The 25,246-nt window shown below is 45.3% G+C and overlaps 1 protein-coding gene across 4 annotated transcripts in view; it reads left to right on the top strand.

Annotated features, from left to right (window-relative positions):
• The window catches only part of ARL15 (ARF like GTPase 15), a 338,819-nt gene that overhangs the window by 121,217 nt on the left and 192,356 nt on the right, over positions 1-25,246 (top strand). For all 4 annotated transcript variants that reach the window (XR_016441191.1, XM_090038066.1, XM_090038067.1 and 1 more), the window contains 2 exons: positions 12,630-12,774; positions 17,716-17,775. Coding sequence is in view for 3 of the 4 variants with exons in the window: in XM_090038066.1 (XP_089894192.1) it covers positions 12,630-12,774; positions 17,716-17,775 (205 nt within the window). In the remaining variant the exon portion in view is untranslated. The remainder of the gene's footprint in view (positions 1-12,629; positions 12,775-17,715; positions 17,776-25,246) is intronic.

Here is a 25,246-nt window from a genome sequence, read left to right as displayed (position 1 = left end):
GCAGGCAGCGGTCAAAAGCACAAATCCTTTCCCCTGGATCATTTCACTAGTCACTACTCAGTTAAGCTCTGAATGGGCAGGAAGTTGGTGCTTATGTCAACTGTTTCATAGATTTCATAGACATTAGGGCTGGAAGGGACCTTGCAAAATTGAGTCCAAGGGGCAGGAAGTCAGCTAGGGTTATATGATCCCAACAAGATGAGCATCCAAGTGGTTTTTTTTTTTTTTAAAAGGTGTCCAGAGTAGGTGCTTGCACCACTTCTGCAGGAAGTTTATTCCAGACTGGAGACTTGGACAGTAAAGAAGTGTTTCCTTATGTCTAGCCTAAAATGGTCTTCCAGCAGTTTGTGACCATTAGACCTTGTCTTCCCTTGGGGTGCCCTGGTGAACAGATGCTCTCCCAGTTCCTGATGCCCACCCCTTATATACTTATAAGCTGCCATCAAATCCCCCTTTACTTCTCCAGGCTGAAGAGTCCTATGGCTCTCAGCATCTTCTCATAAGGTCTACTCTCATGTCCTTTAATCATGTCCGTGGCTCTCCTCTGGGCTGTCTTAAGCTTCTCCACATCCTTTCTAAAGTGCAGAGCCTGGAACTGGATGCAGTATTCTAGCTGCTGCCTCACCAAGGATGACTTCCTGGGTCTTGCTTGAGGATGACTTCCTGGGTCTTGCTTGAGGTGCATTGGTAGATGTAAGCCAGGGTTTTATTTGCTTTGTCAACTGTGGCATCACATTGGTGGCTCATGTTCATCTTGTGATCAATCATGACTCCCAAGTCTTTTTCAGTTGTGGTGCTAGTGTGAGTATAGCACTGCTGAGACTATAAGTATGATGTGGGTGCCCCCCCCCCCGAGGTGGAGCACCTTGCTCTTCTCCTTGTTGAATGCCATCAGGTTTTGATCTGCCCAGCTTGCAAGTCTGTTCAGATTGGCCTGAATTGCCAGCCTATCCTCTAGTGTGGCCACACTTCCCCATAATTTGGTGTCATTGGCAAACTTGGCCAGTCTGCTTCTGACATCAGATTCCAGATCGTTTATAAATGCATTAAAGTGTACTGGTCCACGTATGGCACCCTGAGGGATGCCACTTGTCACCATGCACTATACTGATACAGTTCCATCAACTGTCATTCTCTGGGTCTGACCATAGAGCCAGTTCCCCAGCCATCAAACCGTAAGGTTGTTGAGGCCGCAGTTCCCCAGTTTTACCCTGAGGACACCATAGAAGACAAGTCAAAGGCTTTTTTAAAGTCTAAATATATGATATGAACCTCTTCTCCTTTGTCCAAGTGATGCGTCACCTGGTCATAGAAGGAAATGAGGTTGGTGAGGCAAGACCTACCTACAGCAAAGGCTTTCTCTCAGAATGTTGCTTTCCATTAGCCTGTTGTTAATGGTTTATTTGATTTTGTTTTTGTTTTCTTTTTTTTTCCAGTTTTTTTCTAGGGATTGAGGTCAAACTGATTGACCTATAGTTCCCTGGATCTTCCTTCCTCCCTTTCTTGAAGTTAGGCACCACGTTGGCCCTCTTCCAATCTTCAGGAACCTCTCCTGAGCCCTACAAGTTCTCAAATATCCTCACCATTGGCTGTGCTATGATGTCAGCCAGTTCTTTTAGCACTCTTGAGTGCATTCCATCTAGGCCAGCTGATTTGTGGATGTCCAGTTTCTCAAGGTGTTCCTTCATGAGATTTTCACCAATGATGGGTGCCTGTTCGTCCATACCCTGGTAATCGTGCATCTTGTTAAGCAAAGTGATTTCCTTGGGCTGGTGGGAGATCAATGCAAAGTCATCGCTAAGGGGATTAGATTTTTCCTGGGTGTTGGTTGTCAGCTGCCCTGTTTTTATTTTGCAAGGGTCCAGTGTTGCCCTTGTTTTCCTTCCAACTTCCCATGTATCTGAAGAAGGACTTTTTATTATCCTTGATTCCTATAGCCAGTTTGAGTTTGGTTTCAGCCTTAGCTTTCTTAGTTTGCTCCCTACAGGTGTGGACCAGTGCTGAATACTTCTCCTTGGTGGTGTTACCTGGCTTCCATCCTGGTGTTACCAGGTTTCTGTTTTCAGATACAGGAGTCCATGAGTTCCCTATTTGACCAAGCGGGTCTCCCAGCCCTTTTGCTACCGTTCCTGTGGGCTGGAATGGACTTCCCTTATGCTTCAAGGATTGTGTCCTCAAGGAGCGAACATTTATCATGGACTCCCCTCCCTGTCAGGTCATGGCCACTCAGGACCTCAGCAACCAGCCTCCTGAGCTTGTGAAAGTTGGGTTTCCTAAAGCTGAGGATTTCTGCACTGCTGACTGATTTGCCAGGTTTGTGATGGATAGAGAAAGTGATCAACTCATGATCACTGTCTCCCAACTTCCCTTTGATTCTCAGATCGCTCACTAGATCATCCCCTTTGGCCTGTACCAGATCCAGCAGCGCCTTGCTCTTGTTGGCCTATAGACTTCTTGAGACAAGTAAAGCTAATCAATGCAAATGTGGAAGCTTTGCGACCAATCAGATTTGGCCAAGTGCTCTTTCCATGAGAGATATCAGGGTAGTTGAAGTTGCCCATGACAACCATGCACTGAGAGTGTGCAGCCTCTACCAAGTCCCTAGCAAATTCGTGTTGCCTGACCTGTTGATTTTGCGGTTGACACTTGGTGGGCTTGCACTGGTGGTTGTCTGCCCATCCCCCAGCAAACTTAGTTTAAAGCCCTATGAAGCAGGTCAGCCACTCTGGCTGAGAAGAGCTTCTTCCCCACTGGAGTGAGGTGGAGGCTGTCCCTTCTCAACAGACTGCTGCCTCTTTCTCTGAAATGCGGACTGTGGTTGAAGGAGCTGAAGCCTTCATGATGGCACAAACGCCACCAGTCTTCTGTTTATAGTTATAGTTGGTAGGGTTGGAAGGGACCTAAGGAGATCATCAAGTCCAACCCCCTGTCATGGGCAGGAAAGAATGCTGGGGTCAAATGATGCTGGCTAGGTGTTCATCCAGCCTCCTACCCCAGGGTAGGAGTGAGCACCACTTCCCTTGGAAGTTGGTTCCAGCTCCTAGCTGCCCTGACTGTGAAGTACTGCCTCCTGATATCTAGCCTGAATCTACTCTCCGTCAACTTACGGCAATTATTCCTTGTTACTCATGGTAGTGCTCGGGGGAACAAGGATATTCTCGTAGCCTGCTGGTCCCCCTTAGCCAGTTTGTAGTTGGCTGCCAGATCCCCTCTCAGCTTTCTTGTGTGGAGGCTGAACAGGTACAAGTCCCCTAGCCTCTGCTCGTAGGGCCTGCCCTGCTGCCTCCGATCATGTGAGTGGCCCTCCTCTGGACCCACATCCTTCCTGAAGTGCGGTGCCCAGAACTGGATGCAGTACTCCAACTGTGTCCAGACTAGTGTCACATAGAGGTGGAGAATCACCTCCTTGGACCTGCTCATGATGTTTCTGTGGATGCATGACAAGGTGCAGTTAGCCTTCCTGACTGCTTCCCTACGTTGGCGACCCATGTTCATTTTGGAGTCAATAATGACTCCATGATCCTTTTCTGCCTCTGTGCTGATGCGAAGGGAGTTCCCCAGCCTGTAGGTATGCTGCTGGTTCTTCCTCCCCAGGTGCAATACCTTGCACTTGTCAGTGTTGAAACCCATCCTGTTCTCATCTGCCCACCCCTGTAACCTGTTGAAATCTAGTTGTAGCCTGTCCCTCTCCTCCAGCATGCCCACTTCTTCCCACATCTTAGTGTCATCCATGAATTTTGAACAAGGTGCTTTTCACTGCCTCGTCCAAGAGGCTGATGAAGATGTTGAACAGTGTGGGCCTGAAGACTGAGCCCGGGGAGACCCCACATCCCTCCAGGCGGAAAAAGACCTGTCCACCACCACTCTCTGGGTGTGGCCCTCCAGCCAATTTGCGACCCATCTGACTGTAGGCGTTGACGCCACAGTCGCCTAACTTCTAATGAGAATGGGGTGAAAGACCGTGTCGAAGGCCTTCCTGAAGTCCAGAAAGACTACGTCCACCATAGTTTACTTCTTCAATTTGTCTCTTCCTCCTATGCCTGTGACCTGTAACCAGAAAGATTAAGGAGAAAATAACCTGCGCCCCAACCCTTTGAGCCTTGCCCCTAGAGGCTCATAGTCATAGCCTAGCAAGATTGCTCTGAACCGTGTCATTTGTGCCTGCATGGTTGAGGAGCATGGGGTAGTTGTCAGAGGGCCAGACAAGTTTTGGGATCCTCTCACCTACATTCAGAATATGGGCTCCTGGGAGGCAGCAGACCTCACAGGCCAAGGGGTCAGGATGGCAAATCGCTCCCTCTCTGTTCCTCAAGAGGGAGTATTCCATGATAATCACTCTGCATTCCTTCTTTCGGGTGTTTGCAGGTTTCCTTTCTTCCTCGAGTGCTGGAGCCGGTGCCTCTGCTGGCTTTACTGGTGCTGCGAGGAGTTTGTATCTATTGTGAAGATCCAAGGGGGTTGTGACCCTGGTGAAGTGTGCCTTGGGGCCAGGGACAACCTTTGTCCAACGCAACCCCTAGCTAGACTTCATAGGTGCTTCTCTTGTGCACCCTTGTCCTGCCAGTCATCCTTGCTCTTCTCTCCTCATTCTTCAGGTGAAGAGTCTGGCAGCAAGAATTGATCTCTTCTTTACCATCCCTGACGGCACGTAGCCTCTGTACTGCAGCCTGAAGCTCACCTATCTGGCACTGCCGAGACTCCTGTGTGGAACAAAGCTCACAAGGGGAGGTGTTTTTGCTCCTGATCCCAGATGCCTGCAGTCATGCCAAGCAGTCCCCATAGCTGAGAGCAAGGGGCCCTGTCTGAGTTGAGGCCAGAACCCACAGGGGGGGTGTTTGGGGTGTGGTACATCACCACCATTGCAGAGGTAGTAGTTCGGGCTACTGGTGTGTCGACCCCTGTCTTCAGGCTTGCCACCTAGAGCATCATGCCCCTGTTGCTCACCGTCTTGTGTAAACTCCTATGCTAATCTGTGTGCCTGTTTGCGTGCTCTGTTCGTGTGGCTCCCTAGGGGACTGGGCTAAGTAGGAGCTGGCAGCGTGGAGGGGAGAGGCGTGACCCTCCTTGGCTCCTCTCAGCTGCCTGCCATTCCTGTCTAGTGCCCTCCCACTATGGGCCCTGCTTACTTCCTGGCTCTGCATGGGGGGCAAGATTGGGTCCACCGGAGGGGTCCTTTGGGGTTTTCTGCTCTCGGGGGTGTGATGGGCTTGCACCTGTGTGTGTGACCAGAGAACTAAAGATAAATGTGAATCCTTCAGAAATTCATTACATAAAAGGCCATTGCAGGGATGGAGATCATCTTTGGGGCAGAGGTTGAACTACAGCTTGAAGGTGGGTGGGTAGATGGAATTAATGATGTTTTTAAATGTAGGATGGCAGGCAAATAATTTTTCCATTAGTTTTCCAATTATTATAGGATTTTCAGTTTCTCTGTGAACAGCAGATATTGGCTTGGGACTACAAATGTTGCTATGCATTAATAATAGTTTTTATGGTGTAGGAGTTGCTTAACAAGTCTAAAATTTGATACCTCTGCTGCCTCAGTTCCCCTATTGCCTTCAGTGCTCTCCTGGCTGCGAGAAGACCAGCCTTTTGACTATCAGATTTCACTCCTCCTGGAGTTGAATAAAAAAATCTCATGGCAACACAAGTAAACAGTTCTCTACCCTGAGACTATTTTAGGGCACAGCCCTGACGGTATGCTCATGAGCTTTTCGTCTTTGGCCCTTCTTTTGAGCGGTGTTTCCCAAATTCCTTTCTTCTAGGCTCCTGTCATCCCATGGCTCCTTTTATAATCACTGGTGGATGCACCACTTTCTAAAGTAGCAATATAGGAGACTCCCGTGCTCCTTCTGCTATTGGATCTCTAAATGAAGGGTCCCTAAGGCTAAGAACAGGTACTCCTCACTTAACACCAATCTGGTTAACATTGTTTCATTATTACCTTGCTGATCTATTAGAGAACATACTTGTTTAAAGGTGTGCAATGTTTGGTTATAAAGTTATTTGGCCACTGCCTGCTAGTGTAACTACAATGAAGTAACTGGATTGGCTTAACACTGTTTTGCTTAAAGTCTAATTTTTCAAGAATATGTACCTACATTAAACTAGGAGTAGTTGTACAGACAGTCAAAAAGCCTGAGGCTGAATCAGTTCAGTCTTTGCAGGATAGTCTAAGCTGGAAAGATTAAACTGAGAAACAACTGGGCGCATACTTACCTTTGATTCAGGAAATGCAGCCACTGCAGTGGCTCAGGCCGGGGGGCGGTCTGGAGCAGGGATTTCTGGCACTTCCTCTTCCTGCTGTCCCAGAGGTCTCTGGGATTTGCAGTTCAGCATCACAGAAGCAGAACTCTGCAGGGTTGCTCATCACTTCCTCTTCCTGCTTCCAGGTGCCTCTGGGATTTGTAGTCCACAGTCCCAGCCAGCAGTAACTTTCAGTAAATTTAGCAAGGAAGCTCTGTACTCAGGGGATGGGGGAATTTAACCCCACTCCCTGGCCTCAGGCCTCACAGAGGCTTTGCTGGGGGTGGGGGAGGGAACACCCCCCCTCTCCCCCCTCCCAGCTGGAGCAGATAGCACAGTCCAACCCAGGGCTGGAAAGCATGCTGGGGACTCTGAATCAGGAAGGGTTCTGGGACAGAAGTGTCATAAACTAGTTTGACCCAAATCAGTTAAGTCTGATACTACATTCAACCAGTTTTATCTTAAACCACTTTCTGATCACTTAAACCTGCTTATGTGTAACTTCTTTACCTAGCTTAAATAATCTACCTGAGCTCTTGCTCTGTCTCTGCTTGGATGAAGCATGTGTCTTCCAGCAGACGGAGCACAGGCTGCTTTCTGCGCTCCAGCTGCATTTTTCTACATTGTGTAACCCTCATTGTGTGAGGCTGAACCCAGAATGACATGATTACTCGGCTGTTGCGGAAATGCCATTTCTTTTTTTTGATGCCCTAAATCTTCTCAGATACACAACCCTTTGTGGTAAGCAAGCCACAAATTAAGTATCACACCCTCCTTGTGTGACATCTATCCACTTCCCTTGCTCTATCTTCTGCTCTGCCTTCTGCTCCGCCTTCTGCTCCCTGTACTATCTGCCACTGTGCTGCCGGCTCCTTCCCTGATCTGCCCCATGCCACATAGAGGTTGCCCATGCCAGTTGTGACATCCATGCTGCAGGTTAGTCATTTCAGCCTACTGTCCTGGTCATTGCTTCCTATGCCTTTTTAGTTTCACAGGCAAACTGAGAGATCATATCAAGACAAAGAAAACTAAACTGAATTACTTAAAATGTAGTGGCAAGTTGGACAACAGACAGTCGAGCAGAAAACTTTTGTCCCACATGTCCCTTACCCTGTTTATGAAGATGCTGATTGGCTTGAAAATACTCAGTCAATTAAACAAATTGCAGTATAACACTTTAAAATATCCTAAATTGATATTTTCTCTCTTAACCAGTGTTAATTGTTGATTAATACTTCTGGGTATGGGATGTATTTTTTAACTTTGCTTTCTGAAAGAACATTGAAACAATATTGATTTAACCTGTGAAAAAATGATTGTTGAAGAAAAAAGGGCAAGTCAACATTTGGAGTACTGCATCCAGTTCTGGGTGCCGCACTTCAAGAGGGATGTGGACAACATGGAGAGGGTCCAGAGGAGGGCCGCTCACATGATCAGGGGGCAGCAGGGCAGGCCCTACAAGGACAGGCTATGGGACCTGAACCTGTTCAGCCTCCACAAGAGAAGGCTGAGGGGGGATCTAGTGGCCATTTACAAACTAGTCAGAAGGGACCAGCAGGCATTGGGGAAAGTCCCTGTTCCCCCGAACACTACCAGGAGTGACCAGAAATAAGTCACAAGCTGGCAGAGGGTAAATTCAGATTAGACATCAGGAGGCGCTACTTCACTGTCAGGGCAGCTAGGATCTGGAGCCAACTTCCAAGAGAAGTGGTGCTGGCTCCTACCCTGGGGGTCTTTAAGAGGAGGCTAGACGAACACTTTGCTGGGGTCGTTTGACCCCAGTACTCTTTCCTGCCATGGCAGGGGGTCAGACTTGTTGATCTGCTCAGGTCCCTTCCGACCCTACCAACTATGAAACTGTGAAACATTTGAATCTCAATTTTTGGTATTTAATTACACATGCGTATAATTTTTTCTTTGCCTGTTTTTCCTAGAACCTGAAAGCCAACCTGAATCTTTCTGTTTTACATGTTATCAACAGTAGTTAAAGATTCTGCGGCATGGTCAGCATTTGCCCAGTCTAAAGCCCCAGTGTCTTTGCTGGGTTTATGCTGCATGTGAAACTTAATATTGGAATTTTTACTTTAATGCCTGAGTAAAAAAATCTTTTTACTCTTCAATGCAGGTATTTTGTTTATCTAAGAATAAATAATAATAAAAAAATGAGTGGCTGAAAGGTAGAAGACATGTACACTCTGAATGCAGGAAGAAATGGATTTAAGAACTTGTAATTTTGATAAAATTATCTTTCAACTAAGACTAAACTTATCAGAAATGTAAAGTTTTCTCTTTTTTAAAAAAAAAACAACAACTCTATTCTCTAAAATTATCTAACTTTCCATGATAAACATGCTTCCTTTCACAACTACCCCTTAAATGCTTGTCCCATTGCCCCTCTCCCCCCAAATTTACCTTATTTTTTTTAACCTATGAAGGCTGTTTCTTGGACTGGTTTGTCCATGAAACAAAGGACAAACTAGTCCTAGAAGGGAGCGAATAACAATTGCTGGGTGATTCTGTTTTGTATTGAGATTGTGTGATCCTCTCTACAGACTGCTAATCTTTATGCAGGTGTAGACAAGAAGAATATTTTACAAGACTAACTTATTGCCAGATTCTGCCCTCAGATACATTATTTCTTTCTGAAATAGGGGAACATGCATATAAAATGGGATGTAATCCTTGACATGATTAAAATAACTAGGACTTGTGTATTATCAATCTTCTTTATTATCCATACAGTTAAAATATATTTCTAGGAACATAATATTTAAGCCAAAAAAAACCAAGCAAGTCTTGCAATCATAGCAAAGTCGTGTATTTATGATTGGTACACAGATTATATGAGCCAGCTAGAAGTCTTTCTGTTATTACTAGAGCTTAAGTGTACATTTCATAGCTCCTGCCATTGTTGCTGGCTAGGGAGATGGTATAGGTAGAGTAAATGGAAGCCAGAAGGTTTGAGTTCTATTCTGACCTGCTGTGAATAATTGGAGCATCAGCCAAGTGGCTTAAATCAAGTACAAAGCCACTACGTTATTGTTAAAGACCCTGAGGTGATACCTTGTGTTATTTTGGATTGGAGTGTATGTATAGTTTCATAGTTTCTAGGGTCGGAAGGGACCTGAATAGATCATCTAGTCCGACCCCCTGCCATGGCAGGAAATAAATAATACTGGGGTCAAACGACTGCAGCAAGATGTTCATCCAACCTCCTCTTAAAAATCCCCAGGGTAGGAGCCAGCGCCACTTCTCTTGGAAGTTGGTTCCAGATCCTAGCCGCCCTGACCATGAAGTAGCGCCTCCTGATATCTAACCTAAACCTACCCTCTGGCAGCTTGTGACCGTTATTTCTGGTGACTCCTGGCAGTGCACAGGGGAATAGTGCCTGCTGATCCCCCCCTGACTAGTTTATAACATGCCACTAGATCCCCCCTCAGCCTTTTCTTTTGGAGGCTGAACAGGTTCAGGTCCCGTAGCCTCTCCTAACAGGGCCTGCTCTGCTGCCCCCTGACCATGCGAGTGGCCCTCCTCTGGACCCTCTCCATGCTGTCGACATCCCTCTTGAAGTGTCGCGCCCAGAACTGGATGCAGTACTCCAGCTGCGGCCTGACCAGTGCCGCATAGAGGGGGAGGATCACCTCCTTGGACCTGCTTGAGATGCATCTGTAGATGCATGACAAGGTACGGTTGGCCTTCCTGACTGCCTCCCTACACTGCCGGCCCATGTTCATCTTGGAGTCAATTATGACTCCAAGATCCTTTTCCACCTCCATGCTGACAAGAAGGGAGTTCCCCAACCTGTAGGTATGGTGCCGGTTGTTCCTCCCCAGGTGCATCACCTTGCACCGGTCTGTGTTGAATCCCATTCTTTTCACATCCGCCCACCCTTGTAGCCTGTCTAGGTCTGATTGTAGCCTGATGCTTCCTTCTAGTGTGCCCACTTCTCCCCACATCTTAGTGTCATCAGCAAATTTGAACAGGGTGCTTTTTACCCCCTTGTCCAAGTCAGTGATGAAGATGTTGAACAGTGCGGGCCCGAGGACTGAGCCTTGGGGGACCCCACTGCCCACGTCCTCCCATGTATGTTTGACTCCATTATGCCTCTAACCACAACTTCGATGCACAATTGCATTTTTGTGTAGCTTGTGATGGCTAATGCGTGTTCATAGACTTCATAGATTTCACAGATATTAAGGCTGGAAGGGACCTCGTGAGATCATTGGATCCAGTCCCCTGCCCAAAGGGCAGGAAGTCAGCTGGGGTCAGATGACCCCAGCAAAATAATCATCCAAATGCTTCTTGAACATGTCCAGAGTAGGTGGTTGCACCACTTCCGGGGGAAGTCTATTCCAGCCTCTGGAGACTCAGATGGTAAAGAAGTATTTTCTTAAGTCCAGTCTAAAATGGTCTTCCAGCAGTTTGTGACCATTGACGTTGTTTTCCCTTGTGGTTACCTGGTGAACAGACTTTCTCCCAGATCCTGGTGTACACTCCTTATGTACTTATAGGCTGCCACCCACTCTCCCCTGAGCCTATGCTTCTCCATGCTGAAGAGTCCCATGCCTCAGCTTCTCATAAGGCCTCCTCTCTTGACCTCTGATCATGTGCATGGCTCTCCTCTGGACTCTCTCAAGCTTCTCCACATCCTTTTTAAAGTGTGGAGCCCAGAATGGGATTCAGGACTCCAGTTGTGGCCTCACCAAGGCTGAGTATTGAGAGAACTGATGTTTACAAAAGTTAGTTTTGAACAATACACTTTATAGGTGTAACTAAAATGTGATAAATATTCATACATTTGTAAATACTTGGAAGCTTTTAGGATTGGTTTTCATCATAATGATTTTTAAAAATTGCTTACAGAAGAGGCTGGCAGCCATTTTAACTCAGCCTGATCTTAACATGGGCCACCACTGCCAATTTTCTACCCTGCTGCCACTGCTGTCTTAGCTTTGCAGGCCAATTCAGTCTCTTCAAGGGACAGGTCTGGCCTGTTGGCTGTAGGCTGTCATCCCTGGCTTATAAACAAATTACCTGCGGCACACAAAGGTTTAATGGACAAATAAACGGGATGTGGCCAACCTGTTAGCGCGGTACAGGGTTAAGATGCATCAGGTAGCTAAAAGGAAGGTGTGTTTTTAAACCATTTAGTTCTTCAGGTTCTGTTTAGCTGCTGGTTTTAATTCATACTTATCTACATAGTGAAGTGCACAGGGTGAAATTGTACCTCCGGTATGCCTATTAATGAACTTTTTATACAGTGAAGTGATAGCTGCTTCAAAAGTATGCTGAATGACAGCTCAAGCTGAGGGTAAGCTGGGCACCATTTCCTTTAAACTATCTAGAAAGGTAGATTGGGAAGGGGTAGAAAGTCAAAGGAGCTCTAATTCTTCCTGAAGCTGTGATGGTGACAGCTGGGAGTGTCTGTCCAACAGCTGCTTGAAAAATCATTTGGTAGTCTGTCCTGGCATGGCATTAGGGTATAAGCAGGTGTTGCCTTTGTGCTGCCATAAAAAAAGTATGGTGGTACAGAGGCCAAGCCAAGAGATGTCCATGCCCCTTGTTGTGCCACAAATGCCCCAAATTTGTGGCTGCGACATGGGTTGTATGATGATGTGTCAGTATTTGTGGCTGATGTCTGTTTGCTTTTAAGGTGGGAGAGTATGGGCAGCCCAGAGCTGCCCATGGTTGTCCCCCAACCCCAGACAGGTACTCTTAGGGGCCTGAACTTTCATTCCCGGGGTACACTAGAGCTAGCTTTCCCTGGTTACAGAGATGCACCCTAGAGATTATCCAAGACGCATCTGCAAGAAGGTAACACCTCACTTGTTGTTCCACAAAATTAACAGGTGGAACAATGGGCAATGTGCGTTTTTGCCCAGTGAAGCGGGTCAGCTGTGCCAGGACCATCCCAGCGCAACTGATTCACTTCATTTGGCGATGTTTATTTATAGTCTGAGATAAGAGCATGATTAACACTCGCATATCTTGCGAATTCTGCTTCTGGCAGCAAACACGTAGATGTACAGAATTACTGGACTTGATGATCTCACGAGGTCCCTTCCAGCCTTAATTCTGTACATTTCTGAGCAGAATGCGCAACTGTTTCACTAAATGCATACCATGTTTTTAAAATAATTAAAATGGTTTTCTTACCTAACTTGTCAAACCTAAGTAAAGAACTAATAGGTACATTACTGGTTTCTTAAAAATTGTTTCCTTATATTCCAGCTGTACTAACTGCTGAGTGTGCCAGGAAACTAGGAAAGCAGGAAGTGAGGACTAGCAAAATGCCACACTACATTTAACTTTGTGATCTGTACTGTTTTTATCTTTTTAAAATATGAAATATTTTTACTTTTCCCCTCTTTTTTTTTTGGCAGTGTTTTAGAGGACTTTGCTGCAAGGGACCACCTCCTCCACGAGCCGAGTATGACTTGGTTTGTATAGGTCTCACGGGTTCTGGCAAGACAAGTCTACTGTCACGGCTTTGCAGTGAGAGCCCAGAGAATGTAGTGTCCACAACAGGTATGATGTTGTAGTTAGGATGAATTTTGCTCAGTCAAAAGTTCTGTTTCTTAGAATTTAGGATAACTGTTAATTAGATCATTGCTTTTTTTTTTTTTTTTTAAAGAAAAGAGAAACTTCTTGAATACTTTTTTCTATTAAGAAATTAGGATACAGTTGATAAGGGGTGCAGGAAGTAGTTAACTGATACGCAGATTAAAGCTATCCTTTTCATTTATTCGTTTGCTTGTTTTTCAGTTTAATTGAGTAACAATTTTTTAAAAGTTTTTTTTCTAATGCATACCTATCAGTTTTCCAAATAGAACTTATAATGTATTTGTCTGGCCAAACTTGATGCTATTGCTGTGTTATGTGCTTTTGGAAGAATAAGGGCATCTTTAAATAGAGATGACTTGCGCTGCAAGCTTGGTTGAACATAAAACTCAGAATTTTTGACAGCTCTGTACCTTTGGTACAGTATTTTTTTAAAGTAGCCTTTTAAGTGGTTTGAATTGAGCAATTAACCCATTAGTTGTGATGAGTTAGTCTTTTTTTTTTTGCAGTTTGGTGACATTCTTCTCTGGAGAATTTTTATGAAAATACATCATCTACTGCATTTCATAAGTAACATAATTCTTCAGTAATGTCTGTTGCAGAGTAATTGTGGTAGAAATTGTTAATTTCTAAAGGTTCCTACCCCCTGTGGATTTTACCATAGAGACAAAGAGGGAAGAAAGAAAACCTTTGAAGCCTTATTTCTTAAGGGCTTTACTACATAGACAAAAAGTGATTGGGGAGTCATGGCTGGGGGGGTGGGGAGAATGTGGTAGTAAATGGGTGGGATGAAGAAACTAGAGGGCCCACATTGGATTTCCTTTTTCCCAAAGTCTGTTGCTCCTGTACTGTGGCATGTGAAAGTAGCCAAAAGAAGAAAATGTAATCAGTGGCCAGTATTTTTGACCACTGTTATTGTCCTCTGGGCAGGGAAGAAAAATAGAGCAATAATGTTTTTAGAGCAATAATATATTCTACAAAACAAAGTTGGAAGAAAAATAAAAACCAGGCACTGCTGAAATTTAAAAATTAGGTCAATTGAGGAACCTAGAAAAAAAAATATAAATACAGGTGAATCTGAAAGCATGAGAATAGAAGACCATGATACAATAAGCAAATTATAATTGCAATAATAATAGTAATAGGATAATGATAACAGCAACAATCATAATGATATTAATAATAAAAAAAATGCATGACAGAATGAATATCTGGTTATAGAACTAATAAAGAAGATGGAATAGGTCATATAGAATTGAAGGAATGTTTTGTGATCTTAATGACTTAGTAAGTTTGACTTGCTAAAGGGAATGGACAGTAGTTATTTGAGAGATCTATATATGTGTATGTGGTTTTACATTGTCCTCCTTCTGTATTGGGTTCTTAAGTCAAGCATTATTTTCCTTTAGCAACTCTAACTGGTTTTAAGTGCTTAAGTTAACATATGAGATCATAATACAACTAAAAGAAAAAATAAAATAGATACAAGGAAATGTTGTACCTTGAAGAATGCATGCTTAATATATTTTGATCATGGTTATATTTATAATTTTAAAAGATTATAAACTCAGCCACTTCAGTGTGTAATGAAATATTCAACTGAAGTGGTTTAGAAGAAACTTGCCACATGGGCAGATTATTCCATATCTGTTCCATTCAGGTTTTTCTTGCGCTTTGCTTTTGAAGCATTCAGTTTTAGCCAGCAGTGGAGTCAGAGTATGGGAACATATAAACTGCTAGTTTGGGGAGGTATGGTCACTTTCTTGTTCCTATTTATCAATAAATAGAATACTGGATTGTTAGGTTTCTGCAGCCTTCAAAATGGACTTTGAAGCAGATTTGTTCAAAGATACTGATTACTTACATTTGATGATGACGTATGTTTAACAAAACTGTATAGCAGCTTTGAGCACGTTTGTTCAGGCAACCATAATTTTTGTGTACCACTGTAACACTAGGCCTGTGCAAAGCAGCAAGTATTTGCTTTGGATTCGGCCAATTCGGAGGGACAGTGATTCGATTTGGTAATTTGAATCACAGTCCTGATTTGATTCAGACGATTCGGATCCAAAAATTCAGTGCTGATTTTGGAGATTTGGTGATTAGACCAAACAGGCAGCAGTCCTCACCACGCTGAAGACAGCTACCTCCAGCTGGTAAGTCTGTTGTGGGCGGAGGAAAGGGCAGATCAGTGCCCCCACAGTGAGGGAGAGATTGGGGTTGGGGCTGGGACAAGCTGCCCAGTGGGGCCAGAGGGGCATTGGACTTGTGAAAGGCAGGGGTCCTGCCCCTGCACACTGCTGTGTGCCATTGAGCCAGAAGGACATGAGAGAGGGTGTATGTCTCCGGATCTCTGCAGGGCAGCCTGGGCCATCCTGCAGTCCAGATAAGTGGTGGAAGGTACTGGGAGTGGGGGCTGTGCCCTCCCACCACTTGCCCAGCCTCCCCATGCCTCTTAGACAAGTCATGGGTGAGCAGTGGCAGGGCATGGAGGCAGGTGCGTGCATCCAGATTGGGGAGGAGCTGGCAGCAGGGACTATGGGGAATTTTAGGGTGGCTGCAACTCTCCCATACCTTCCACTCCACTGCACTCTAGGGCAGGCAGAGCCAAGGCTGACCTCTAGGCTGGGGCTAGCTGCCCAGAGTACAGCCCTGGCTCCACTCCACCCATGTAGCACAGCCTGGCAGCGGGGTGCTGGGGCTAGCTTCCTGTGCATAGCCTGGTTCAGCCTGCCCCATGCAGATGAGGGCACACAGTGGTGGGAGCCCCCCTCCCCGAGTCCCACATCCTCCTGCTCTGGCTGGGCAGCTTGTCCCAGCCTCAGCGCCAATTCCTCCCTCATTGTGGGGCCGCTGATCTGTCCAGTCCCCTCCCATGCCCCTTTCCTCCCCTCTTCACCCACCACAACAGACTTACCAGCTGGAGGCAGCTGTGTCCAGCATGGTAAGGACTGCTCTTGTTTAGTCTATGGCCAAATCTCCGAATTGGCACCAAATCTTTTCTGAATCAACTCGGAGGCTTCCAATTTGATTCGGACCTTTTAATTGGTCTCCTGATTCAATTTGGATTTGAGGATTTAGCCGCTGAATTGGGCCAATTCTCCAAATTGAATCAGCTACTGAAGCTTCACACAGCTCTAATGCATACCTATTTTTTATCCCTCCAAGAAGTACATTCCACCAAATTTCCACAGTCTATCTGGACATCTTTGATTTAATATAGGAAAAGGTTTCATTTCATATAAAATGTTCATTTTTTTTTTACAAAGGGTTGTTGTATAATACAGGTTTAATAAGTCAACATAGACTGTTAGTCCAATGGATGCAAAGATTCTTAAAGGCATAGGCAGCCTCATGGATGCATGTATTGCTACTACTCAGGTGTGTGGCATTCGTAATTTCTATGAATCTTTTATTAATTCTTTGTAAGCCGTATTATTAAATAACCAACAACTAGGGGTGCACTGATAGAGATTTTTGGGGCTGATACCGATAGCGGACTTTTAAGGAGGCATATTGTCCAATACTGATCCAATTTCTGATACCAGCCCGGCAGCTTGGAGAGCTGCATGCAGCTGGTAAGTCTGGTGTGGTGGAAGGGGAGGGGGAGGAGCAGATCAAGGCCCCTGTGGTGAGGAAGGAGTGGGGGTGGGGCAAGTGCTGCCCAGCCAGGGCGGGTGTGGGATGGAGCTGCGATTCGTCCAGGGGGTGGGGGGAGGTGGGGTGGCTCCCACCGCTGTGTGCTGCTTGTCCAGGAGCTGCTGGTTTGGCATTCGCCCACTGGTTTGGCACTCATCCAGTGGCTCCTGCTGCTCATCCAGGAGCGTATGGGGGGAGCGCGTGTGCCCCCAGAGCTGTGTGGCGTGGGCTGAGGCAGGGGCTGCACAGAGGTCTTCCCACCCTGCCCTGTACAGACCCGGGTGCACACGTACATCTCCCTACCCTCCATGCCCTCCCGGATGAATGGCGGAAACAGGAGCAGGAGCTGCTGGACAAGTAGGCAAGTGCTGGACCAGCAGATCCTGGATGAGCAGTGCGTAGCGGTGGGAGCCACTCCCTCCCTTCCCTTTGCCCCCCGAATGAGCCATGGCTCTGTCCCGTGCCTGCCCTGCTGTGGCTGGGCAGTGCTTGCCCCAGCTCCAGCCCCACTCTTCCCTCACCACAGGGGCCTTGATCTGTGCCCCCCCATGCCTCTTTTTTCTTCCCTCCCCTTCTACCACACCACACTTACCAGCTGCACACAGCTCTCCAAGCTGCCAGGCTGTGCTCCTTGCTCCCTATGTGCTGTGCTGAGCTGCAGCTGCTGACATGCATAGGCATTTATTGGCCACATCAGGCCAATTTCCGATGCAATCAAATTTCTTTATATCAGTGCCGATCTGATATTGAGGCGATGTATTGGCGCACCTCTACCAATAGCTATCTTGTTTAAAAATAAAGCACAATTAGCTGGCTTAGTGTCCTCTATCTCTCAAAATCTTAGAGAACTTAGTTTGTATTATTGATAAAAAATCTGCAAAGATTCAGTTTCAGAAAAATTAGGTTAATGGGGATTGTTTAAAAGCATTCGTAGCCAATCTGCTTTTATTGTTCATAGTTTCTTAAACGTGTGCCAGAATATAAGATTGTGAGGAAGAAACTTTAATTGTCAAATTATTGCCTGAATAGAATTCCTTTTGCCAAGCTAATAAAACCTTAATAAAAGTTGTACTGACAATCTCATACTTCTTCTTGTGTTGATTTTATTTTTTGTTCAGTGCTTCTTGTCTTCCCATGATATTTAATGTTACTAGGAGAGTCGTCTGTCAGAAGCCACAGTGAACAAAATAGAAGTTTTTAATGGATATATTCTTTTTCAAATTGTCACCCAGTCAAGTAGGATACTAACACTTTTTATTTTAATTTCAGGCTTTAGCATAAAAGCTGTGCCGTTCCAGAATGCCATCTTGAATGTAAAGGAACTTGGAGGTATGACACTTAATTGCTTGCATAACTGATTGGTAGTTTTAAGTTCATTTGACAGTATAAAGACATAATTGAAAACATCACTGTATGTGGATTAAGAGGAGAGAGGTGGCCCTTGCATCTTGCAGATTTCTGCTAGTGTTTTCTGTCGCATTGTTTTTCTGAAATTTAAAATAATGAATTGACAGACATTCATTTTAGAGGTTGGGTTATTTATAAAGGCATCACAAGCTGAGGAAATGAAATAACTGCTTGGTAAAATAAATTGGATTACTTCAAAAAGTGTGTGTGTGTGTGTGTGTGTGTGTGTGTGTATGTGTATATGTATATGACAGTGCTTAGCGCACCTGTCACATTTAGAGGAGAGAAAGCTCTAGAAACAGCTCAGGTAGCAATCAGAAAAGACACCTGACTGGAAGGGGACTTGAGGTATATATAAGCCCAGGGCCTGAGGTAGATGGGGGCAGTCTTATTCCAGTATCTGACAGGGAAGGAGCCCTTGGGCAGACTGCTGAGAGAGTGACTCTGGCTTGCACCACGTATGTCTGTGGGCAGGCAGCCTTAGGGCTGGGAGTTCAGCCTTAGGGCCAGTGTAGCAGCCAGGATACAGGCTTTGGGTTGGGGAACGTCTGGTGGGTTGTAGAAGAGACTAAGGGGAGGTAAGGAGGTCCCAGCTGGCCCAGAGAGAGAGGGGACAGAGAGAGAGAGAGAAGAGAGAGAATAGAGGTCCAGGGGGCCCAGAGAGAACAGAAGGCTGGGAAAGAGAGCAGAGGGCCTGGGAAGCAGGTAGGGCCAGGGTGCCTATAGGTTTCACTAGCCCCAGCAGGGCCAGGGCTCAGGAGGTGCCGGAGGTCAAAAGAGCCATAACCAGAGACTGGCAGAGCTGCAGAGCCCGTGGATCTCAGCTAGCCTAGGAGTGGGCCCAGGGTCTAAGAAGAAGGACCAAAGGTCAGGAGAGCTACAGTTGGAGACCAAGGGGGTCAGAGTGCCCATAGCCTACAGAGGGGCTGATGAAAGGATAGCCAGCTATGATCCTGTGGCCTGTAGGGGTGGTTATGATTCGATTAGTATGTGTGACATTTGTGAGGGTGTAGATATTGGGAAGGATGGAGCCCACATAATTAGCCCTGAAGACTATGAGCACAGACACCTGTATTCATGCGAGATGGGCTTGGGGAGCCTTGGGGCAGCCTCCCTTTATCTAAAAGATAACTACATCAAGGTATGGCAGGAAAGGAAAAGGGGAGATAGCTCAAAGAGAGAAAAACTGGTAAGTGTTGAGGGGGCTCCAGAGGCACCATGGCCACCCCTGGAGCAGGACTCTGTTACGTTTATTGTATACAAAAGCATTTTAATAATATAAAAGCCTTGTCTGTCAGTCTTTTCATAACGATTTATTCGTGCTCTGATTGGCTGACTGAAAGAGCCAATCAGAGTGTGAATAAGCATTCATACAGGAGGTGGTGGCATGGTGGAGCGCTGCCGTGATGGCGGGGGGCCCAGGGGGCAGAGCTCCCTGGAGGTGGCGGCAAAGGAGTGGATGTTTTTTGCAGGTCACGACGATAGAGTGGGGGTGGGGGGCGAGGCCACTAGAGCTGGCCTTGCCCCTCCTCCCTTGCTCCTTGGAGGTGACAGTGACAGCATGGTGGGAGGTAAGGGGGGTCAGGATGCCGTGGGGTGGGGGATCAAGTCACTGGTGCTGGCCTTGGCGCACTCCCTCCCCTTTCCCCTTCTTTCATTGCTGCCTGCAGCGCTGACGCAGCAGTGGTGGGGAGAGGAGTGGGCCTGATGTAGGTCAGGGGGGAGAAGTGGGTGTGTGGTGGTGGTGCGGGGAGCAAAGGAGTGGGTCCAGGCCCAATGTGGGGTGGGGGCCTGAGAAGGGGGAGAAGCCAGCCCGTTGTGGTGGTGTGCAGGGAGCAGTGGGCCCAGCCTGGCCTGGACTGACGTGGCAGCAGCAGGGAAAGGCAAGGAGCTGGCCTCCTCCCTGCTTCAGGCCTGGGCCCACTTCTCTCCCATCCCCCCACTGCCGCCAGGTCGGCTCAGGCCCACTGCTTCCCCCCAGCCCTGGCAACCTGGTGTCTTCCTATCGTTGGGCCCAGTTCTCCCCCACATCAGGCCCAGGCCCATCCTACTCTCCCCTCACCGTTGTGGCGGGGAAGTGGGGAAGCGGGCCCAGTCCCCAAGCAGCAGGAGGGAATGGGGGAGTGGGCCTAGACCTGGGCAGGCATGAGTCTCGCAGGGCTCCATCCCTGCCCATCATTCTTGATGGGCAGGTGGCTAGTATTAATTAGGGGTGTGCATAGTAGGTTGTATTTGATTCAGATTTGGTCCGAAGCAGGAACAGTAATTCCATTAGTTGATTTTGATTGCTGTCCCCAATTAGATTTGGCCAAATCCAAGTCTGAAGATTCGATGCTGATTCGATTTGGCCATAGACATAGCTTTAAATGTTTTTCCGACATACCTCGAGGTACCAGTGCGGCTCATGAACACTGCGATGGTGAGGTGGATGGAGTGTCTCACAGGAGTGAATGGAAATCCTCCACATGCTCGGCAGCAAACCCAGAAGTAGACTGGAGCAAACCCAGAAGTAGACTGGAAATACTTCCAGTCTACTTCTGGGTCTGCCGGGGAGCATGCAAGGGGAGCATAGCACAGGAGTTGGGATGCATGTGTCTGGGCATTGTTCTTATCACTGTGGTATCTGTATGATGTCTGAGATTCTATTCAGCTCTGCATTTCTTTGCTTTGTGTAATTGGGAAAGTTAGTTAGGGCCCAATTTTCAAAACTTGACGTGTTTATAGACATGTTCTGGGAGGGGAGCTGCTTTAAAGTGCCCGGAGCATCACATGTCAACATTCTTATGCTGAAAAATGGTGACGAGGGTGCTTTAACTAAAGCTAGTTGAAATGAGCTTTAATTAAAGCACCCCACCACCATTTTTCAGTGCAAGGATGCTGATGCACGTGATGCTGGAGTCTGCTGGATAAGCATCATAATTTTAATTGTTTTTCCCTTTGCTTAGGTAAGGGAGCTAATTGTGTCAAGGTGGTGGTTAGAGATTCTTAATTTCCCAATTGGAAGGAATGTTTTCTTTTTGACCACGATAAATATTTTTTCAAGCAGAACAAAAGTTTTTGGAGGCTGCAAGAAAGAGAGGCCTCACCTGATGAGCTATGTAGGGCAGCTGTTATAGAGACTCGTATGCACCACAGTGCTCCGACAGGGAATATAACACCATCAGCTTTTGTGCTTACAGCTCTGGAGAGTTGTGAACCTGTCAGGCAGTGTGGCTGTCTGATACTTCTTCCCTTCTTTGTGTATTTGGAGGGGGATTGCCAGCCATTAGACTGCAGTCAGAATGTGCAGAAATGAGTCTTAATCAGTGTAATTGTTGTCATTTCTTTGTTGCTTAAATTTTATTCCGACAAGTTGCATTGTTTTCCTCCAGCACTAATGTGTTGCGGCTAGTTTTGTCTTCTGTATTGTGGAAATCTTGTCTGGGCAGCTGATGTTGGGAAGCTGAAGAAAGGTTGAAAGGCGTCTGTCTTCAAAAGCTTCACTGTTCATTGTTGCATGTCAATCAAAAGGAAAAAGGTTTCATTTAGATTTAATTTGTGATGCACACTATTAATTTACAAATTGTCTTGCAGATGTATCCAATGAAAAATGGCAAACCCTGTCCATTTGTCTGAGCATAGTGAAATTTTATTTGCAGAACTTTAAGGCCCGACTGTTAAAACTCATACTTTTTAGATTCCTCCTTTCAGCTGCCAGGCAGTTATGTGAACCAGATGCTGATTGTGTACTATTCCTTTTGTTTGACTGAAGGAATACCCTTCCTTGTAGTAGAAGGTGGTGGTTTTTTGTTTTGCTGGAGCTGGTAATACAGCCAGGTGTCCATTTCTCCATTTTCTGTTTGAATAATACAAGTGAAAATTCCTATAACTTTCACAGACCCTTTTCTGTTTTGTTCTTGTCTTGATTAGTTTATTATTGGTCCTTAATATTAACATGGGGCACAGTGAAGCAAACTGGATTCTGTTGTACAAATTTCTTTTATCACATATACTGCTTTAAATAATTAAAAGCAGCAAATAGTTCAGTCTGCATTAACTTTTTTAATGCTTTTGATTCATGAAGTGTCCCAACACTTTACACCGTTTAACAAGAAGCATTTTTAAGCAATACTAACTTGCTGCAGTGAATCAGGGTTTTAATTTAATTTCTGAAATGTTAAAACTTTAATTAAAAAAAATAAATTAAGGTTGGGATTCAGTAAGGACCTTTATATAGACCTAAGATCGAGTACTTTTAGTGTTGAAAACATTTACCTGTCAAATCTAGCACCCACACTTTTTTCCATAGTAATTTCAGAAATCCTCCCCCCCCCGAAGTTACACGACAATGAGAAATATTGAGTTTGGCAGTTGAGAGAACATTTTTTCTGATTTAGGCTACTGGAGACTGTATATCTGAACCTAAAATACAGTAATATGCTTGTCAGTGCAATTTTTTAAATATTCCTTTGCACAGTAATTCTGAAAAAATGAGTGACATGGGAAGGAACTGGGAGCTATTAATGTTCTTGCTGTCTAGTGAAGCCCTATCAGGGCATTATAGGCAGGCATTAATCTGGGTTTGGTAGAGAATTGCAGGATGTAGAGACAGCATAGAGAGCCTGAAAAAATGGCTAAGCAGAAGCCAACTTTTGTAGTTTAACATAAACCTCATGCTCATGAAAGTATCCCTGGAAAGTATATTCCACAAGACAGCACTACCAGTGCCCAACTTCTATCCCTGTCCCCATGAGATTTAATTTCCATCCTGGAAAAACCATCTCTACTTTGGACCTTAGTTACTATGATACTGTGACAAGGAGTGCTAACTATTGGTAGTTTGTTTGACATGGATAATTACTGGGAGCTAAATGAAGATCATAAATACATTCCACAGGCCATTTAAATGACTTTCAGATCAAGTCATGAAATTTTAGACAGAAGAGTATATTTTATCACTTTTATTTACCATCCTGTGAACTGGAAAGTGATGGTAAAATTCCTCACTTGCAGATGGACTTAGTTTTGAATGATTCATTTAAATGTGAAAAGTCCTATGTCTCTACTAGTTTTCTAGCAGTCTGGTTTCTTTTGATTTGCAAAATCACAGCTGGGGCAAGATTTCTCTAGTGAATTCAAAGTTTCTATTAGATATCTTTCATGTACAAACTTCTGCAGCCCCTTTCTGGTGGTTTGTTTTCCACTTTAGCAGGCTATGTTTCAAGCTACAGAGATGGGGCTCATTATTAGAGTTCTTGGAAAATTGCAAATATTGTGGAGAGCTGGGCAAGAGTACTGATGACATGGTCACAAACATTCAATAGAGGAAGTGCAACAGTTATTGTAAGAATATCTCATGAAGCCAGTTGTGTCATTTTTGACAGGGTAGGTGGTATCTGAAGGGATTTTAATGAAGGGCGCATAATGGTCTAGAAAAACAAGGCATAAGGCAGGGTAGGAAAAAAAGAGACTGGTGTAGGAGAATGGATGTATGGGATGATAAGGCTAGCTAACATGACTGGAGAAGGCAGAGAAGTAAAACAATAGAGTGGCGGCTATATTCTTAATAGCAGTGTTTTATACTGTTCATCAGAACAATAGAAGTAAGTTGCAGGAACTCTGTCCAGAAGAATTTCTGATTGTGTGGACTGGAGAAAACCAGTGCCACAAAGCATTGTTTTTGTGCTGTTTTTCAGCCTGACATGATTGTGAACATGATATTTCTAAATGTTTCAGATTTGCTTTTGTAGTTGCCCAGAAAATTAGCATGGTTTGCCTTTGCGTGTTAGTTTCTAGGTATGTGTTCCATATCACAAAGCATACAAACTTTAAAGTTCTGGCAGAGTATTGAAGTTATCCAACATTTCCAAGTTGGATAATCCTACATGAAAATTGAGCTTCAGCATCTATAAAAATTATGTGCTGAATATAAAGCTTATTTTACCCATTTGGCAAACTCCAATTATGCTTTGTATAATTTTTCCAGGTAGCTTCTACCTCAGACATACCTTGGATTCTTTTGGCCACTGTTGTCCATTAGAACTTCACGTGTACCTGAGATGCCCTATGGCCTCCTTTCTCCAAGAACTTAGTGGGGAAGTGAGGGAATCTGTCTTGGCAACTTCTTGACCTCTGTGGCACTGAAATTAAACCCTTGCAATAGCCTGCTTCTTTTCAAATGGATTCTGCCACTGGTGCAGCTGTCTGATGGATTTGATTGGAAGACTTGTTAATCAGTACTTGTTTGGGAGATATCAGTGCTCTGAATGCCCTTTTGCCTCCAACTAGGGGTGGAGGATAGAGCCATAAAAACTACCTTTCAGTTCCTTCTCCCTGCTTGTGGTCACTAGTTGAAGCTCCCAGTAATGCCTTTTTGCTACCTGCTTGTTCTTTACTTACCTCCAGTTCTTTGTGAATAGTTTGGAAAATAACTTAGTGATTAGTTGGTTTCTTTTGTTCTGTTTCAGGAGAAGAATGTGTTCTCCAGGAGTGATCAAATGTGTCCGAACATATATCTCCAGGTTTCAAAAACTGTTTGACATGTGAGGCTATAATACCTGTAAACGCTGGGTGCACAGAGGCCCTTACTTGTTTAGGAGAAGGATCCATCTTAGAAGAGAGATTTATATGCAGGTGTCTCTCTAAGCATGCCCAAAGAGCAAGTGAGTCCCAGGTAAATCCATACCTAATGCTGAAATCTGTGTGCCCAGCTTCTGATCTAGGCTACCCTGGGGACAAGGCTCTCACTGCTTCTTTTAAGAGTGTTTTCTGTGCTCCATTTTTGGCTGCACTGTTTACTGTCTTTGGGACTTTTATACACGTTGTGTTCAAATTAACAGAATTTGTTGATACTAGATGCCAGACTTTTTTTCTTGCCCAACAGCACACCAGTGTCTCAGTGCTGTCTATATCAGCAGTAGTAGTGAAGTCTTTGCATGTGGGAGCACTAGCCATGCCTTCCGGTAATGTCCTTCCTTTTTTTAGGATTCTTATTTCTCAGAGGAAGAGAGAAATAGTTAGCCATATTAATATCTGCCTTAGGAAGAAAGGATGGTCATTTTTGTTGTACATACAAGTTTTCTTTCACTCCAATTTGAGGTTTAAGAGCAGGGCTATAAGAACGTATGAGAACATACTGGGTAACCTGCAGGTCCATCTAGTCTAGTGTCCTATATCTTTGTGGAGCTTCCCATTTCATCTTACCAGAATGAGGGATACCAAGCTGGTCTGCTTCCAACCTGTCCATTGCCACCAGCTCTACATGCTCGTCCCTCCACTGTCCCACCCTCATGTCCCGCCCAGACACCCAAGTCTGTATTCCACCTTGATTCTGCCAGCCACTGGGGATCTCAGCTGGCAGTTACTTCATGGAGCCATCACCATGGGTGTGTGTCTTGCACACTTCACAGACTCC

Source organism: Crocodylus siamensis, chromosome 3 (genome assembly GCF_052110815.1).
Source record: "Crocodylus siamensis isolate JL-2025a chromosome 3, ASM5211081v1, whole genome shotgun sequence".
Classification (NCBI taxonomy): domain Eukaryota; kingdom Metazoa; phylum Chordata; order Crocodylia; family Crocodylidae; genus Crocodylus; species Crocodylus siamensis.
The sequence above is the reverse complement of the archived record's forward strand: the minus strand, read 5'-3'. Positions and strand labels throughout refer to the sequence as shown.